Consider the following 19,388-nt stretch of genomic DNA (forward strand, 5'->3'; position numbering starts at 1 on the left):
CTTAATACTAGTTAGCCTACACTCACTGTGCAAATAGAGCAGAGACATCGAAAAACACATGAAAAACTTACTTTGACCTTTTGCCGTCACCGACATTGATTTGAATATTTCCATAATTTCCCAACACTCCCCCCACACACAGAGGAATGTATAGATGTAAGTGTGATGGTCCCGCACGTAGCGCTCCCAGATGTATTGGGGCATACACACTGGGTGATTTTGTTGCCTTATTTCTAACCCATCTGACTAGATCACTCCGTGTTTACACCCCCCCTCCCCCAGTGACGGCGATCCGCGGTCCCACGAGTCACCATCGCCTGACTAGAACTATACCGCATGCAGTTTAAATCTGTTTAGATTGGCAATGTTCTCACCAGAGAGAGCTGGTCCGCACAGATCCCATGTGTGATCCCGTGTGGCCGGTGCATCCCCTGTGTACTGAGCGATCTGTGCTAGCCTACATCGCTTAGCACGGGGGCTGACGTCACCCCATATGTATGCCCCATTACTGTGGACTAATAACCAGTATCACCGCGAGGTGCGGCTTCCCCAGAGATCATTAACGCTAGCAGCAATGTTATAAAGCAGAGACTAAGGGGGGATTCAATATTGTCCCCATTTTGTTCGGTTAGCCCAAAAACCTGGTCGTACCTATTCAATTGCTTCTGGTTTTTCCGACAATGCAGATTCAGCTTTGTTTAAAGTGGAACTTGCTTCGGGAAAATAGTGGAAAACGGGCAGATTATCGACTAAAACACGTGGATCGGCGAAGCACAAAGGTTTGTCCTCTAGATCTTATTATATTAAAGCCATGCTGCACTGCAGGGAGGCAGATGTAACATGTGCAGAGAGACCTGGGTAACACCATGCTGCACTGCAGGGGGGCAGATGTAACACGTGCAGAGTGACCTGGGTAACACCAGGCTGCACTGCAGGGGGGCAGATGTAACACATACAAAGGCCTGGGTAACACCATGCTGCACTGCAGTGGGCAGATGTAACACATGCAGAGGCCTGTGTAACACCATGCTGCACTGCATGGGGGCAGATGTAACGTGCAGAGACCTGGGTAACACCATGCTGCACTGCAGGGGGTGCAGATGTAACATGTGCCGAGAGAATGCTGCACTGCAGGAGGGCAGATGTAACACGTGCAGAGACATGGGTAACACCATGCTGCACTGCAAGGGTGCAGATGTAACATGTGCAGAGATACCTTAGTAACACCATGCTGCACTGCAGGGGGGCAGATGTCCCTGCTGAGGTTAATGCCTGGTGATGCAGGGCTGTCACTAGCAGTGTGTGAGCGATGCAGTAGGTTCTAGGGGGCAGAAGCATCACTGGCCCATGTCACCAGCACTTGGAATGGTGCCCGGCTGACTACAAAACTGCGGCACCTTGTACACACTAGATATATTGTTCCGTCACAGATCACAATAACATACTCTGTACTTAGTGAGTACCCAGGCTATAGCCGCTCCCTCAAGTCACTAGCGCCTTCCCTGTGGGCCCTCCAAGCATGGGGGACGGGCGATGTCACTAACGATTACCTGCTGGAGGATGTGTCCCACGTCTCGTGTTCATACAAATCGCCTCCTTTCCTGCCCCCTGACCTAACACCCACAGCCTTGGCCTGGTGCTACCGATGGGTTGGGATCATTTGGTCTACAGCATGATGGTTGACAGTCATTAGGTCGACATGGTAAAAGGTCGAGATGTGTCTAGATCGACATGGGAAAAGGTCAACATGGTTCTAGGTCATAAGGTCATTATTTTGACAATGTCTAGGTTGACAGTCAAAAGGTTGACATGGAGTTTTTCACAGGTTTTTTACCCTAATGTCAACACAGTCGACAGGGACACAGGATAAAGTGCGCCGCATCCCCTCGCATCGCTCGCAATGCTCGGCACACTATTTTATTCTCCCACCACACCCTAGTGGATGGTAGGGCATGAAATACCGCCTGTCGGCACATGTCGGCTCAAAAAACAGTGAAAAACCTTTTGACTGTCGACCTAGACACTGTCGAACTAATGACCTGTCGTAATAATGATCTCTCGACCAAGACTGTCGACCATCATGCTGTAGAACAAATGGCCGCATCCCGCTACCGATATTTCTGCCAGGATAAGTCCTTTATTTGGATGTTTTCTATCCCTACCATAAACCACTGACTAACAATAATAATCTGACAACAAACGTTCAGTCCAGAGATAGTTTGCGCAAGTTTTATTGCAGATGGACGCAACGACCTGGATGACCGCACGAGCGCCGCCCGGAATTACACCTTGTCTGCATACTCTTCCTCCCCAAACGAATCCATTCCGACCTCCTCGTAGTCTTTCTCCAGGGCAGCCAGGTCCTCGCGGGCCTCTGCGAACTCTCCTTCCTCCATGCCCTCGCCCACGTACCAGTGCACGAATGCGCGCTTGGCGTACATCAGGTCAAACTTGTGGTCCAGTCGTGCCCAGGCCTCGGCGATGGCAGTGGTGTTACTGAGCATGCACACTGCTCGCTGCACTTTGGCTAGATGCCCCTCGGGCACTGCGGTGGGAGGCTGGTAATTAATGCCAACCTGCAAGAGGAATTTTTAAGTATGAAATCAGTCACTGTTATATACTATCCTATACTGTACCGTATTGCATCATAACCAGGGCTGGTGTAGGCTTCCCAGCACCCTAGGCAGAATTTCGGTACTTCTGTATTTTGGCGGCGCCCCCGATCTCCATCGTGCAATGTTTTCATCGCATCCCATGCCATGCACCCGATGCCATGCGACGCGATTTTTGCCCCCTATGCGATGAAAGATTGTATAAGCACCCTAAAGGGTGTTAAATGCACCCCCCCCCTCCCCCCCACTATAAACGTGAACCCGAAGCATGGCGAGCGCAGCGAGCCACCGACCCCGAAGCGTGGCGAGCGGACGGGGATACCTTCACAGGTATCGGAGTCCCCTCGCGGCCTTCACAGATATCCGCGTCCGCTCGCCACACTTTCTATTCTCAACTCCACACCGACGTGGATAGTGGGGGTATGAAAAGGTCGGAGGACGCGTACCGCCGCCGCTCGCCACGCTTCGGGTTCACGTTTATAGTGGGGGGGGGGGTGGCGGGGGGGTGCATTTAACATTGTAAGCACCCATTAGGGTGCTTATACAATGTTTAATCGCATCGCATTGTATGGCATTGTATGCCATATACAATGTCATACAATTTTAAAATTGTATGGCATTGTACAATATTGCGCGATATCGCGTCGCATCGCATACCATATGGTATGCGATGCGATGGGCGCCGCTAAACTACACAAGTACTTAATTTCAACCCAATGCCTACTTCCCAACCCCACACTGCCACCAAATCCCACATTCCAGCCCCTCAAGTGGAAGCGTGGAGGTGGCAGCTTGGACGCTTCTCAACCACCTCATAGACATCCATGGTACCCCCCCTCCATTTCATTAATGCGCATTTCTGCACCCACTGCGAACAGTCTGCCAACACAGCGAGCGGGGGGCGGAGACTGTCCCCTTATAAACCCAGCCTGTAAACCCAGGAGCTGATTGGCCAGTGATAAAGTACCAGGCACTTTGTCACTTCTCCTCCCTTATCACTGCTTCGTACATCTACCCCTTAGTCTCATGTTAAAAAACAATTACCATCATCTACTGTCCCACCAAGGAATCCATTCTGCAGATAAAGAACACACAAGGCAGCTCATGGGGAAGCACATGGGAACGAGGGGTCTAAATAGGCCGTAGTAGAGGCCATCATCTCCTTTTGGCCATGTTGACCATCGTAATCTGATTGCTGTGTATTGACAACCATAAAAAACCCTGTACTCCAGCAGTGAGCGGGGGACAAATGATGGGAGTGGACCCCTATGTGTCGGGATTCAAAGCGTTCTTCTGGGCGTACCCATTTCTTAGGAACCGTGGTCATCATTGAGGCATTCCATAATTACAACCAGATAACCAGATTTGGGGTCAGTTTCAGCATCTCACCTTAAATCCTGTAGGACACCAATCCACAAACTGGATGGACCGCTTGGTCTTGATGGAGGCAATTGCCACGTTGACATCTTTGGGCACCACATCACCGCGGTAGAGCATACAACAGGCCATGTATTTGCCGTGGCGCGGGTCACACTTTACCATCTGGTTGGAGGGTTCGAAGCAGGAGTTGGTAATCTCGGCCACGGACAGCTGCTCGTGGTGCGCCTTTTGGGATGAGATGATGGGCGCGTAAGTCACCAGAGGGAAATGGATACGCGGGTATGGGACCAGGTTTGTCTGGAACTCCATCAGGTCTACATTGAGGGCCCCATCGAAGCGCAGCGAGGCGGTGATGGAGGACACGATTTGACCTATTAGCCGGTTGAGGTCGGTGTAAGAAGGGCGCTCAATGTCCAGGTTCCGTCTGCAGATGTCAAAAATGGCCTCGTTGTCAACCATGAAGGCGCAGTCCGAGTGCTCCAGCGTGGTGTGCGTGGTCAGGATGGAGTTGTACGGCTCCACCACTGCGGTGGAGATCTGGGGTGCCGGATATATAGCAAACTCCAGCTTGGATTTCTTTCCAAAGTCCACAGAGAGGTGCTCCATGAGTAGCGAGGTGAAGCCGGAGCCCGTGCCACCGCCGAAGCTATGGAAGATGAGGAATCCCTGTAGGCCCGAACATGTGTCGGCCTGAAATATCAAAGAAAGACATTGTAACACCGGGTACGGCTGAGTTATTCCCCTCACCGTATTACGGAGCATGGCCTCACCAGTTTACGGATGCGGTCCTGCACCAAATCAATGCTCTCCTTGCCGACGGTGTAGTGCCCACGTGCATAGTTGTTGGCAGCATCCTCCTTCCCGGTGATCAGCTGTTCTGGGTGGTAGAGGCTGCGATAGGCTCCAGTGCGGACCTCATCTGGGGACAGAGCGGAGAGTTAGCTTGGTTGTCCACTCGGGACCTCACAATAAGAGTAGGGCGTTGTATAGTGTCGCAGTAGGAGGCGGCTATTCCAAGCAGACGCCTCCTGCCGCAGCGGTGACCGGACCAGGGTCCTAGGACGCAATGTCAGATCTCTCACTCACCATCGGGGTGACTTGCTGCACCCATATTGCCACGCAAGTCCCCCCGCAGAAGTGGAGATGTTGCCCGTAGCAACCAATCAGAATCTACCTTCTAGAACAGGCATGTCCAAACTATGGCCCTCCAGCTGTTGGGACACTACAAGTCCCATCATGCCTTGCCACAGTTTTGTTATTAGGGAATGCTAAAACTATGGCAAGGCATGCTGGGATGTGTAGTTTCACAACAGCTGGAGGGCCACAGTTTGGACACGCCTGCTCTAGAAGATAATAGAATCTGATAGGTTGCCCAATGTTACCCCAATGTCGGGTGACTCGGGTTCTGCGCAGCCACGTACCTACCACCGATGGCTCCAGATCCACCATGATGGCGTGTGGCACGTATTTTCCATTGCCAGTCTCGTTGAAGAATGTGGTAAAGGAATCATCTGAGCTGCCCTCCTTCGCCTTATCCGCCAAGGTGCCGTCGGGCAGGATGCCGTGCTCCAGGCAAAGCAACTCCCAGCAGGCATTGCCAATCTGTACGCCGGCCTGTCCGATATGCACCGAGATACACTCCCTCTGCACAGGGGGGACAGAGAGATAGGATGTCACCATAGGGAACCACCAATTTCCCACGGGTGCAGAGACCACGGCACTTACTACACGCTGATAGAGCGCGGACACGCTGTAATGTACATATAGAAAGCACGGATACATATAACACAGTACATATAACACGGGTGCAGAGACCACGGCACTTACTACACGCTGATAGAGCGCGGGCACGCTGTAATGTACATATAGAAAGCACGGATACATATAACACAGTACATATAACACGGGTGCAGAGACCACGGCACTTACTACACGCTGATAGAGCGCGGGCACGCTGTAATGTACATATAGAAAGCATGGATACATATAACACAGTACATATAACACGGGTGCAGAGACCACGGCACTTACTACACGCTGATAGAGCGCGGGCACGCTGTAATGTACATATAGAAAGCACGGATACATATAACACGGGTGCAGAGACCACGGCACTTACTACACGCTGATAGAGCGCGGGCACGCTGTAATGTACATATAGAAAGCACAGATACATATAACATAGTACATATAACACGGGTGCAGAGACTACGGCACTTACTACACGCTGATAGAACACGGGCCTGCTGTAATATACATATAGAAAGCACGGATACATATAACACAGTACATATAACACGGGTGCAGAGACCACGGCACTTACTACATGCTGATAGAGCGCGGGCATGCTGTAATGTACATATAGAAAGCACGGATACATATAACACAGTACATATAACACGGGTGCAGAGACTACGGCACTTACTACACGCTGATAGAGCACGGGCACGCTGTAATGTACATATAGAAAGCACGGATACATATAACACAGTACATATAACACGGGTGCAGAGACCACGGCACTTACTACACGCTGATAGAGCGCGGGCACGCTGTAATGTACATATAGAAAGCATGGATACATATAACACAGTACATATAACACGGGTGCAGAGACCACGGCACTTACTACACGCTGATAGAGCGCGGGCACGCTGTAATGTACATATAGAAAGCACGGATACATATAACACAGTACATATAACACGGGTGTAGAGACCACGGCACTTACTACACGCTGATAGAGCGCGGGCACGCTGTAATGTACATATAGAAAGCACAGATACATATAACATAGTACATATAACACGGGTGCAGAGACTACGGCACTTACTACACGCTGATAGAACACGGGCCTGCTGTAATATACATATAGAAAGCACGGATACATATAACACAGTACATATAACACGGGTGCAGAGACCACGGCACTTACTACACGCTGATAGAGCACGGGCACGCTGTAATGTACATATAGAAAGCACGGATACATATAACACAGTACATATAACACGGGTGCAGAGACTACAGCACTTACTACACGCTGATAGAACGCGGACACGCTGTAATGTACATATAGAAAGCACGGATACATATAACACAGTACATATAACACGGGTGCAGAGACCACGGCACTTACTACAAGCTGATAGAGCGCGGACACGCTGTAATGTACATATAGAAAGCACGGATACATATAACACAGTACATATAACACGGGTGCAGAGACCACGGCACTTACTACACGCTGATAGAGCGCGGGCACGCTGTAATGTACATATAGAAAGCACGGATACATATAACACAGTACATATAACATGGGTGCAGAGACCATGGCACTTACTACACGCTGATAGAGCGTGGGCACGCTGTAATGTACATATAGAAAGCACGGATACATATAACACGGCTGCAGAGACCACGGCACTTACTACACGCTGATAGAGCGTGGGCACGCTGTAATGTACATATCATGCACACGCTATAGATAGCACGGATAGCTTACACAGTAGATATAACACAGGTGCAGTACAGACCAGGGAAGGTTAGAGCAGGGCCTCCAGCTATAGGGACACTACTGCCTGAGGCCTGCTGTCCTGTGCACACTGGAATAGCAGAGTCTCCCTGCAGCTCCTGGCACACTGTCCTGCAGCTGTCTCACTACACCCCCCACTTCCTTATAACGTACAGATTTGGTTCTGGTCCCCCACATAGTGGGTGTAGAACAGGCTCCTCTTGTCTCCGGAGCAGGGTCCTAGCAGAGATCTCCGTCCAGCCGCAGTACAGACGCCTGAGGGGGGGTTGGGGGTAGCTAGGGTTTAGTTTCAGCATAGAGGGCTATAAACAGCCACCAATGACACGGCAGGGATACACTTCTGCGCTCCGTCAGCACCCAGGCTGGGAACACACTTTTCCTGCATTGTTCTGGGGACGTTTAGTAAATCCTTCGGCCTTCACTTGTTCCGGGCACAGATTTACCTGCGGGTTCTTTATTAACCTGGGAAGAAGCTGCTTGGGACAGGCTATGACATGTATGGGGAGACTGCCACCTAGTGGCCACATTACCATGATAACCGGTTAGACAGGGCAGCGATTATTAGATTGTATTCAGTATATGGAGTTTTTCTTGCGTTAATACATATAGGCCCTGATTCTGGTTCACTCGCAAAGGCAAATTCTCTCTTTAATGGACAAAACCTGCAGGTGGGGCAGATGCAACATGTGCAGAGAGAGTTACATTTGGGTGATCTTTATATTGCAGTGTAAAAATAAAGCAGAAATAAAATAACAAGCAAATCTAACGCTCTCTCTCTGCACATGTTACATCTGCCCCACCTGCAGTGCATAGTTTTGTCCAGAAGACAGAGAATTTGCTTTTGCGAGTGAACCAGAATGAGGCCCGGTTATATGTGACATAGAATACATCTGTTCCTCTATAGGTGTCACATTGGCTGCAGCAGGGGAGCGAAGCCTCATTAAAAAGACAAAGAGACTTTAACTCATTAACTGCCGGACCCCGTGGGACGTAACATTAGAGACCACTCCGGCAAATCAGCGTTTGAACCTGTAACTGAGTGGGAACAAGGGGGGGGGGAGAACACTGCGCAGGTGGTTACGTGAGGATTAGGTGCCCACAGTGGGTATGACAATAACATCATTATAACAGACGTGGCAGAAGGAATAGCGCCAGGGGGGCAGAATGACTATTTATAGCGCCCATGTGACACATTGAGCGCTGTTAACCCCTTACAGTCCGTACAACATGATATTTATAGCCTGATGGTAGAGACTAATTCAAATCTGATCGCAGGGTTAATTTTGCTTGGAAATGGACAAAACCTTGCTGCGCCGCAGGTGGGGCAGATGTAACATGTGCAGAGAGAGTTAGATTTGGGTGGGTTATTTTGTTTCTGTGCAGGGTAAATACTGGCTGCTTTATTTTTACACTGCAATTTAGATTTCAGTTTGAACACCCACCCACACAAATCTAACTCTCTTTGCCCCTGTTACATCTGCCCCACCTGCAGTGCAGCATTAATTTACTAGAAATCAGCATCTCCTTATAGACCCGATTCTTCATCCTGCCTGAGAGTAATGTAGGAATTTGGGGTGTTCCTTACCATGTCTGCGTGAGTTCAGGGGGGTCGGTCACCAGCAGCGGTCTCTCTCAGTGTCCAGGTGACTGTGGGTGAGGGCAGCAGAGCAGCGAGTGTTCTATAGATTGTTACATCACAGGAGGAGGCACCTACCTCATACCTCATAATGCGTCACTTACCTCCGTCATTTACTGCAACCGTCTCATAGATAAACACTTTATATCAAATACTAATAAATAAATCAATACCTAGAGAGGACACCGGGGTCTGTGTACTAAGCCTTGGACAGTGATAAACTAGACGGAGACAAAGTAGCAGCCAGCCAGCTCCCAACTGCCATTTTTCATGCACAGCCTGTAACGTGGCAGTTACGAAATCGGTTGGCTGGTATATTATCGCTCTCTCTCTCGCCAAGGCTTGGTGCCTAATTCAGAGCTGATCGCTGCGGTGTGAATTTGCAGGGCCCTGTGATCAGATAGCCGCTGCCCGTAGAGTGATATCCCGCCCTGCACAAATCTGCGATTGGGTCGCTTATTGCCGGAAATCCATTCGCAGCTCACTGACCATCGCGTGATTTCCCCAGTCTGCACTTAACTCGAACCCTTGCAAAACTCTGCGAAAGAGAAAGGGTGATCGGGGGCGGAACTGACGTCACATGACTTCTCCGTACACGCCTGCATTTTCCCTGACTCTCCCAGAAAACTGCCAGTTACCACCCACAAACGCCAGCTTCCTGTCAGTCATATTGCAAGAGAATTGCGATTAGATCCAAACGCTATATTTCGGCACACGCATGCGCACTATGATCCACATGTAAGTGCAGCCAGTCGGTAGGATTGCGAATTCGTACATCAGCGATCAGATCTGGATAACCCCCGTAGTACACATTACATGGAAGTGCCAGGTTTTCATGGTGTATTATGGCATCGGAATCACTATGTATGCTAATAAGAATCCAGTGCGGCTCAGACATTGAGATCTGTGGGGCCACTCACTAAATCAGATCACCGGTTAGATCTCTATCAGACGTGGCCAAGTATATAAGATCCAGTGGAGCATTGATGACAACATGAACGGAGAATGCCGTCATCCTGTAACTGGGCGACACCCACATAATCCCGGACCGAGGTTACAGTGGCGCAGGAACGCGTACAGCGATGACATCTGCAGCTCCGCAATGCAGAGAGATTTCCCCTCACAAGTAACGACCAGAGTTAAAAAATAGATTAATACACTATTTTATGCATTAAAAAAACATTATACATAGTCCTGACAAGTGTGACCTTTATAGGGACAAATGAACAGAATAATCAATAATTATATTTGAATCAAGTAGTTTATGATGTTAGAGTCGTACCACCACACGCCATCCGCGCAGTCACTAGGAGAAGACTGAACTCTGATGGATGGGTACCACTAGTGGCAGAGAGCCTGCTGGGGGTTGTAGTGTGAGGGGTATTTGTAGTGGCAAGCCATGCTGGAGGTTGTAGTTCAACAACAAATGTACAGCTGGTTTTGACAGTCTAGTTCCTGAAATCACAGAACACAAGTGAAATGAAATAAGATTCCATTTAGCGAATCCCAATAACCGAGTATAGCTGGCGAGCGCTGCCAGGCAGCTTATTATATGATATTATAGGTGACATTTGTGGGTGGCATAAAACTAAATTGTACTTTGCAGGGATGCGCCATTCCTCAGATGTGCGGCAGCGGTGACAGTCCCACACCGTACTCCTTCCTCCTCCTACAAATCAGCAGAGCGGTTGGTAAGGGAACCATTAGGGACTGTGACGGAGCCAGACAGCGGGCATTGTGACTCTTATATTCTATGTTACCACCAACACGTTCCTTATCTGTACTCGTTTCTCCTTTAAGTAATCCTGTTGTTAGTTGTACACAGTATCCGGAGTCCTGCCATGTCTCCGAGACGTCCATACATGTGCGCTATTCTCCGCATGGATGATGTTACAGAGTCAGACGGGGCGGAACACCCTGCACATACCCCCGCACATACCCCCGGCTTCTATCTGCTGCCACAGGGGCATCAGGGCTGGCTAGGAGACGGATTCTGGAAAACACTGGTAATAATTTGGCGGAGTAACAGAAGCAGACTGGATATAGGGCCCGTGGACGTCGGGGAAGCTGGAAGATAATAGTAACATGTCATTAGGGAATTCTTACATATATCGCTCCATTCTCCTAATAACATTATTTCCGGAATCCCTCCCTCCTAGTACGAGGTGAGTAGTGCAGTGCCTCATGCCTCAATGCTCCTAACATGCTACAAAGACAGATACATCCTAGTGTGTACCTATGGGGGAGAAGGTAGCACAGAGGGACAATTACAGCCACAAAGGTCCAAGATTCACCCTGATTTATCAAGTTTTTCATCTAATAAATAAAGATCACTTTACTTCCATTTTTTTCCTGGAGGCCATATATGTGCGAATGTAGAGTGCTGGGGAGGGATCTTACCAATCCCTCTCCTGGTACTTTTTGAAAACTGTAGTTTTCCGGAACGCTTCCCACTCCGAAACTTGGTAAATCCGGCAAAATAACATCACAGATAGGTATCCTTAATCTCAGTAATTAGGTGAAAGATTACATGTAATCAGTGAGAGCTGCTAATTGTTAATAACAGATCAGTAGGCATCACATGTACAAGTGCAGCTAGCTGTATATGGACGATAAGGCTGGACCCTTAGGACCACCTGTTTCCCCCCCGTCACTGTGTGAACACTTTAAGCCTGGCGCAGCTGCGTTCCCATTCTATGAGCCGGACAATTATCTACAGCGATATGACAGGCTGTAAGTCACAGACCTCCGCCCTACCGCCAGCAAGAAGCTGGTTACCCCTCCATGTACACACACACCCCAAAAGTGCTCATTCTAGCACCCTTCAGTTCCTCTTTCCTGCCTGGGGTGTCACTCTCCGCTGTGCTTCTTCCAGCACATTTTGGTCTGTATCTCTCTACTGAAATACAGATCAGACTGAGCTAAAAGCAGCACAGCATAAACCAACACCCCAGACAGGACTGCGATATAGAATGTCCATCTGACCTGGGTCCAAGCGCAGCAGAATCACAGACATCAGCAGGAGTGCCAGCACGATCTGACGGAAAGGGATCCTCCGAATCCACGTAGCCACCACACTCAGGGCCCCCCACAGCGTCCGCGCCACCTGCAAATGCCTCGCTTGTAGGTTTCCTGCAACACACAACAGACCATGCAGCAAGGGAACGGCACAGAACGATGTCCTCTGACACAGGAAGAGAAGCCCCTACCTCAGGCATGTCCAAACTGTGGCCCTCCAGCTGTTTTGAAACTACACATCCCAGCATGCCTTGTCATAGTTTTAGAACTCCCTATTAGCAAACTGTGGCAAGGCATGATGGGACATGTAGTTTCACAACAGCTGGAGGGCCATAGTTTGGACATGCCTGCCCTACCTGTAGGACAGACGGCCTGGCTCTGATCCGCTGTCTCTGCATTGCACTCCTCTACCTGCTCCAGGCGCCTCTTCTCCTCTCCCACGGCTGTCAGAGCCGCCAACTGCTGCTGCTCACTCAACACTCGCGGATCCCGGGCTAACGCCTCTGCCTCTGATAGGTGGCCGAGGGGGAGGAGGACTCTGTGGAGGTGGAGCTCGGCCACTTTCCCGTAACCCGGCGGCCGCCATTGGCTGTGCTCTTTAAGCCAATCTCTGCTCAGCTCCAGCATCACATGGGGTTGGTTCACTCTGCTGTAGAGAAGGAGGCTGCGGAAAGGACGAGAGAGATAAATAAAATCACTACATCATAGGAATGGTAATAACATATATCCGTAGTGCGCTACCATCCGACAGCAGCTCCTATAGCCCCCTATACCGCGGCAGCCATTACCACAGTTCCATAATGTTGTGCGGCATCTCCTGGGGGGTCCGGTAATACTGTACGAGCCAGGGCAGCACCTCCCTCCATCGGCCCATCTCGGCCAGTGCCTGGATCCCAATTACGCAGAGGGAATCCTTTACTTGCTTATCCCTGGAGACACAAATAAGATGGATACATATGAATGCGTCATCTATGGGGAATAACTACAGGGTCCGCGGCACGCAACCTACGGGGTCCGCGGGCCTCGACCTACGGGGTCCGCGGCCCTCCGCCTATGAGGACCGCGGCCCTCCACCTACAGGGACCGCGGCCCTCCACCTACGGGGTCCGCAACCTACGGGTTCCGCGGCCCTCAACCTACGGGGTCTGCCGCCCTCAACCTACTGGGGCCCCTGCACGCAACCTACGGGGTCCCCTGCACTCAACCTACGGGGTCCACGGCACTCAACCCACGGGGTCCACGGCACTCAACCCACGGGGTCCACGGCACACAACCCACGGGGTCCACGGCACACAGCCTACGGGGACCGTGGCACACAAACTACGGGGACCGTGGCACACGACCTACTGGGTCCACGGCACACGACCTATGGGGTCCGCTCCCCCCACAACTATAAGGTATGCACCAACTATAGAGTCTATGGCACACAACCTCCAGGGGGGGGGGGGGTTTAATCTTCATATTTTGCATTAGGGTTAGGACCAGATGTATCAAGCTTCAAAAAGTGATAAAATGGAGAGTGATAAACAGCCAGCCAATCAGCTCCTAACTGCCATGTTACAGGCTGGGCTTGAAAATTTTAAGCAAGGAGCTGATTGGCTGGTTATTTAACACTCTCCATTTTATCACTTTTTGAAGCTTAATACATCTGGCCCTTAATGAGGGGGAAAAAAAGTCGAAAAAACCACAGAGACCGGTAAAAAAAATCAGCGTTTGGACCAGATACAAAGATGGGATCAGCTGCGTCTATTGGTGGACACATGCCTACAACTTTGTGCAAATGGCCCTACAAACCCTTCACGAATCAGGTCCTTCCTACCATGGACATTATTAAAGGAGGGGTCTCATTGGCTGTTATGGTTAAACTGCAATTTTAAGTAATTGTTGTATATATAACATTGTTTTTAGTTTTTTTTTTTAATTGTTTTCCAAGAAAACACAATGACATATGCAGGGACCAACAAATCCACAACAGTACACAAAAAATGACGCAAGCCTGAGTAACAACACTGTGTATAATATGACATGATAGAGTCCTGGATCTCCAGTTACAGGACAAGTCGCTGGCGGTGCCACATGTGGAAGGGCAGAATATATGCCACAGGGAAGTACTTGTGCTATGGGGTACAGCGGTCTCACCTGGTGTCCCCGGGCTCCGCAGCCAGGATCTGTAGCCCCCTCTCACAAAGTTCTAGGGCACCAGCAAAGTTTCGGTCCAGCACCAGCAGGTCAGCCGCCGCATCCAAGAGAGATACAGCCGGGGGGGTCCCAGACAGCGACCAGTGCGACCAGTCCCACATGGTACTCAGCGAACAGCTGGACACATTCTCCGTCACCGCCATGGCTATCCAACACCGGGGACCTATACAAGCAAAATATTCCAGCTAGTAATACAATACAGTGCACAGGTCATCAGTTATCACAGCGGTCAGTCTTGCCAAAAGCTATAGGACGATAGGTTCAGGTATCGGAAGTGTGCGAGCATTGTCAGGGTACAGGGTATCCGGGTGCCCTCATCCTCCTTGTGGGCTGACACATGCGAAAAATCCATATTAATTTAAAAAAAAAAGTATAATAAAGGAAAATAAAAGAGTGTGTTGCCGATATCGGTTATTCAATTTTGCAGAAAACTATTGTGCAGAATATTGGGTCATTGGGGAAAAAAATCATGCAGTGCGCAGCTAGTATAAAGGTTTTTGGGATCTTTTTACCACATTAATCTAGTTAATGACAGGGGTAAGAGACACTACCGGTGCTGTAAAGTTGGGTACACACCATGTGATTCACGGCACCACCGATAATGTTAATGATATCGGACAATAGAACGATCTAGCTAGCGCACACATTGAATGGTATTGTTCAGTGACGTCACCTGGCCCCCACTGATCGTGCAGTCGCTGATGACATAAGCTGTGTACACACACTTCGATTTTCTATTAGATCTGACATTAGATCTGTACTTTTACATTCGATTCAATATCAATTTCGCAGTGTACACATTCGATTTACTGGATTGTATTCCTTGGCTGCACAGTCCATTTTTCTTTTTGATATAGAGAAAAGGGGAGCGTACATCGAATCGAGTGCCAGCCGAAAGTGTCCTAAAAACCATTCGATTTCGATTAGATTTTGCTTCTATAAGCACAGATTCTGTACACAGCTATGGGCAGGTCTGACGACAGACGGAGGTGTACTCAGCGTAACTTGTTTTCCCTGTAGTGTCAGGTTACTGCCCTGCAATCTAATCAGTGTGCACCTGTACAGTACCTTGTACCTTATTACTGGGAATCAGCAGACACCCTGCAGCTATCGCAAAGCAGAAGAGTCTGGTGGGTACACACTAGACGATATGCGCGATACTATCGATAACCATTTCATTATGGTACATATCATTCATTGCAGATATCACATAGTGTGTACCCAGCGTATTCTGCAGGGTGTCTCCTGTATCCCAGTAATAAAGTACATGGTACAGGTGTGCAGTGATCAGATTGCAGGGCAGTACCTGACACTACAAGGAAACAAGTTACGCTGGGTACACACCTAGAGACAGACCTGTGCAATCTGGGGGGAACAGAAATCTGCTAATGTATGGGAGCACATGAGAGGAGAACATCTGCTCCCAATCACTGCAAAACAGACAACGGTCATTCTGACAAACCGGATAAATCCATTTGATTTAACAAATTTACCAAATAATAGTTTTGGTCCATTTACCAGCATTTGGGAGCGAATGGTCAATTCTTATTTGCTCCTATACATTCATAGGCGTTTCTAGAATACAGAGATGAGGAACCTTTCGGCACTCCAGCTGTTGTTGAACTACACATCCCAGCATGCCCTGCTACAGCTTTGCTATTTGGCCATGTAAAGACTGTTGCAGGGCATTCTGGGATGTGTAGTTTAACAACTATAATGGGTGTGCTGCACACAGGTTCCTGGGAACGACGTAGATCACAGACATATCGCACCGATACCATATACATCTAAAACGTGATTCCTTTCCGCGTCCATCTGACAGACCAGAGCACAGGAGCGCCCTGCTGCACTCACCCTGTGCTGCCGCTGCCGGGGTCTCTTCTCAGCGTCCGCCCTGCTGCACTCACCCTGTGCTGCCACTGCCGGGGTTTCTTCTCAGCGTCTCACCCTGTTGCACTCACCCTGTGCTGGGGCTGCCGGGGTCTCTTCTCAGCGTCTCACCCTGCTGCACTCACCCTGTGCTACCGCTGCCGGGGTCTCTTCTCAGCGTCTCACCCTGCTGCACTCACCCTGTGCTGGGGCTGCCGGGGTCTCTTCTCAGCGTCTCACCCTGCTGCACTCACCCTGTGCTGGGGCTGCCGGGGTCTCTTCTCAGCGTCTCACCCTGCTGCACTCACCCTGTGCTACCGCTGCCGGGGTCTCTTCTCAGCGTCTCACCCTGCTGCACTCACCCTGTGCTACCGCTGCCGGGGTCTCTTCTCAGCGTCTCACCCTGCTGCACTCACCCTGTGCTGGGGCTGCCGGGGTCTCTTCTCAGCGTCCGCCCTGCTGCACTTACCCTGTGCTGGGGCTGCCGGGGTCTCTTCTCAGCGTCTCACCCTGCTGCACTCACCCTGTGCTGCCGCTGCCGGGGTCTCTTCTCAGTGTCCGCCCTGCTGCACTCACCCTGTGCTGGGGCTGCCGGGGTCTCTTCTCAGCGTCTCACCCTGCTGCACTCACCCTGTGCTGGGGCTGCCGGGGTCTCTTCTCAGCGTCCGCACTGCTGCACTCACCCTGTGCTACTGCTGCCGGGGTCTCTTCTCAGCGTCTCACCCTGCTGCACTCACCCTGTGCTGCCGCTGCCGGGGTCTCTTCTCAGCGTCTCACCCTGCTGCACTCACCCTGTGCTACCGCTGCCTGGGTCTCTTCTCAGTGTCTCACCCTGCTGCACTCACCCTGTGCTGCCGCTGCCGGGGTCTCTTCTCAGCGTCCGCCCTGCTGCACTCACCCTGTGCTGGGGCTGCCGGGGTCTCTTCTCAGCGTCTCACCCTGCTGCACTCACCCTGTGCTACCGCTGCCTGGGTCTCTTCTCAGTGTCTCACCCTGCTGCACTCACCCTGTGCTACCGCTGCCTGGGTCTCTTCTCAGTGTTTCACCCTGCTGCACTCACCCTGTGCTGCCGCTGCCGGGGTCTCTTCTCAGCGTCCGCCCTGCTGCACTCACCCTGTGCTGGGGCTGCCGGGGTCTCTTCTCAGCGTCTGCCCTGCTGCACTCACCCTGTGCTGGGGCTTCCGGGGTCTCTTCTCAGCGTCCGCCCTGCTGCACTCACCCTGCGCTGCCGCTGCCGGGGTCTCTTCTCAGCGTCCGCCCTGCTGCACTCACCCTGTGCTGGGGCTGCCGGGGTCTCTTCTCAGCATCTCACCCTGCTGCACTCACCCTGTGCTGGGGCTGCCGGGGTCTCTTCTCAGCGCCTCACCCTGCTGCACTCACCCTGTGCTGGGGCTGCCGGGGTCTCTTCTCAGCGCCTCACCCTGCTGCACTCACCCTGTGCTGGGGCTGCCGGGGTCTCTTCTCAGCGTCTCACCCTGCTGCACTCACCCTGTGCTACCGCTGCCGGGGTCTCTTCTCAGCGTCTCACCCTGCTGCACTCACCCTGTGCTACCGCTGCCGGGGTCTCTTCTCAGCGTCTCACCCTGCTGCACTCACCCTGTGCTACCGCTGCCGGGGTCTCTTCTCAGCGTCTGCCCTGCTGCACTCACCCTGTGCTGGGGCTGCCGGGGTCTCTTCTCAGCGTCTGCCCTGGCTCTGGTGGGACCTGCACAACGGAGACGGGACAGGTCATCCTCAGTACACATAGTTCTTTATTACACCCCCCACCCCACCCCAAAGCGTAGTTTATTAATTGGGTGGAAAGTGTCTAGATCGACACAAGGAAAAGGTCGATGAGAAAGTGGTAAAAGGTCAACATGTTTTTTGGGGTGTCATTTTTTATCATGTAGCACAAGGACTCCCAATTACTGTACTGCATCTCATCGCTTCGCCCCTCCCAGTTGTGGTGGATGGTAAAGTATAAGAAAGTTTAAAAACAATAATGAAGAACTCATGTCAACCCTACACTGAGTTGATCATTATGTCAACCATTTGACCATGTTGACACAGTGCATGTTGACTAGTAGTTGCCGACCTATTGACTTGACTGTCCCCTGTCGACCTAAGGTCTGGGATACCTGCGTCAGTATCTCTTCATGGTAAGTAGGAGGCTAGAAAGACAGCCTACACTGCAGAAACCATAGCAAAAGGTTTATATATGGATTTTACCCGAGTTAATATACTGTATACAGCAGGGGACACTGGAAGAGAGGTGCTGTTGCCCCTAGCAACCATGTTACTAATAACAACAACCCCGCAGCAGCTTCCCTGCAGGTACAATTTCCCCCAGCGTGTATAGAGCGACCCCCCTGGGAACCATCTACAAGCATGCAGTGTGTATAAGGGAGGGGGACTACATGTCCCAGCACAGGCTTCCTGACAGTACTGTACCGTGGTGGGTGCCCCCTCAGCTGCTTCCAACGCGAGATCCGGGTTTTGCTGGGCGGTGACTCCCTCTATCAGGCAGCCAATAGCAGCCTGACTCTGGGAGGGGGTGGTGCTTCTGCATATCAGAGACGCGGCGTGATTGGCTGCTTCCCTGTAGAGTGAGGGCGGAAGTAGCTGCGCAGGAGGCGTCAGGTTCCCTCTGCCAGTGCCAGCTGCTATGGTGATGTGCAGCGTGCAGGCCAGGATTGTCAGATCACCCTGTGTATAGCAGTAACATAGCAAAGGGTGCAGAATGGGACACAGTGACCTATAGATGAGCTATATGTGTATTATCACACACAGGACCATATACAGAGATGGGTGTACAACGCACAGCTGGTGTGGTGCAGGCCAGGATTGTCAGATCACCCTGTGTAGCAGTAACATAGCAAGAGGTGCAGAATGGGGCACAGTGACCTATAGATGAGCTATATGTGCATTATCATACACAGGACCATATACAGAGATTGGTGTACAACAGACATAGTTGGTGTGGTGCAGGCCAGGATTGTCAAATCACCCTTTGTAGCAGTAACATAGCAAGGGGTGCAGAATGGGGCACAGTGACCTACACATGAGCTATATGTGCATTATCATACACAGGACCATATATAGAGATGGGTGCACAACCACAGCTGCTATGGTGCGGGCCAGGATTGTCTGATCACCCTGT

At 50.9% G+C, this 19,388-nt stretch overlaps 2 protein-coding genes across 10 annotated transcripts; both read right to left on the reverse strand.

Moving 5' to 3' along the window:
* Positions 1-2,202: 2,202 nt before the first annotated feature.
* TUBA8 (tubulin alpha 8) lies at positions 2,203-10,202 on the reverse strand. 2 transcript variants are annotated; one of them, XM_083180896.1, is made up of 5 exons: positions 9,113-10,202; positions 5,414-5,636; positions 4,763-4,911; positions 4,002-4,682; positions 2,203-2,576 (listed from the first exon to the last, which is right to left on the reverse strand). In XM_083180896.1, exons 1-5 carry the CDS (start codon positions 9,113-9,115, stop codon positions 2,283-2,285), a joined length of 1,350 nt encoding a protein of 449 aa, XP_083037022.1. In that variant the 5' UTR covers positions 9,116-10,202; the 3' UTR covers positions 2,203-2,282. The 2 variants fall into 2 exon arrangements, with proteins under 2 accessions (XP_083037022.1, XP_083037021.1); XM_083180895.1 differs by lacking the exon at positions 9,113-10,202 and adding an exon at positions 7,681-9,074.
* Positions 10,203-10,310: 108 nt separating this feature from the next.
* On the reverse strand, positions 10,311-18,737 carry PEX26 (peroxisomal biogenesis factor 26). 8 transcript variants are annotated; one of them, XM_083180898.1, is made up of 7 exons: positions 18,680-18,737; positions 17,899-17,954; positions 14,321-14,543; positions 12,970-13,110; positions 12,538-12,845; positions 12,149-12,295; positions 10,311-11,230 (listed from the first exon to the last, which is right to left on the reverse strand). In XM_083180898.1, exons 3-7 carry the CDS (start codon positions 14,521-14,523, stop codon positions 11,133-11,135), a joined length of 897 nt encoding a protein of 298 aa, XP_083037024.1. In that variant the 5' UTR covers positions 14,524-14,543; positions 17,899-17,954; positions 18,680-18,737; the 3' UTR covers positions 10,311-11,132. The 8 variants fall into 8 exon arrangements, with proteins under 8 accessions (XP_083037024.1, XP_083037025.1, XP_083037031.1 ...); XM_083180899.1 differs by having other exon boundaries at positions 17,846-17,954; positions 18,680-18,700; XM_083180905.1 differs by lacking the exon at positions 12,970-13,110.
* Positions 18,738-19,388: the final 651 nt, after the last annotated feature.

This window comes from Crinia signifera, chromosome 4 (assembly GCF_055691185.1).
Source record: "Crinia signifera chromosome 4, ASM5569118v1, whole genome shotgun sequence".
Classification (NCBI taxonomy): domain Eukaryota; kingdom Metazoa; phylum Chordata; class Amphibia; order Anura; family Myobatrachidae; genus Crinia; species Crinia signifera.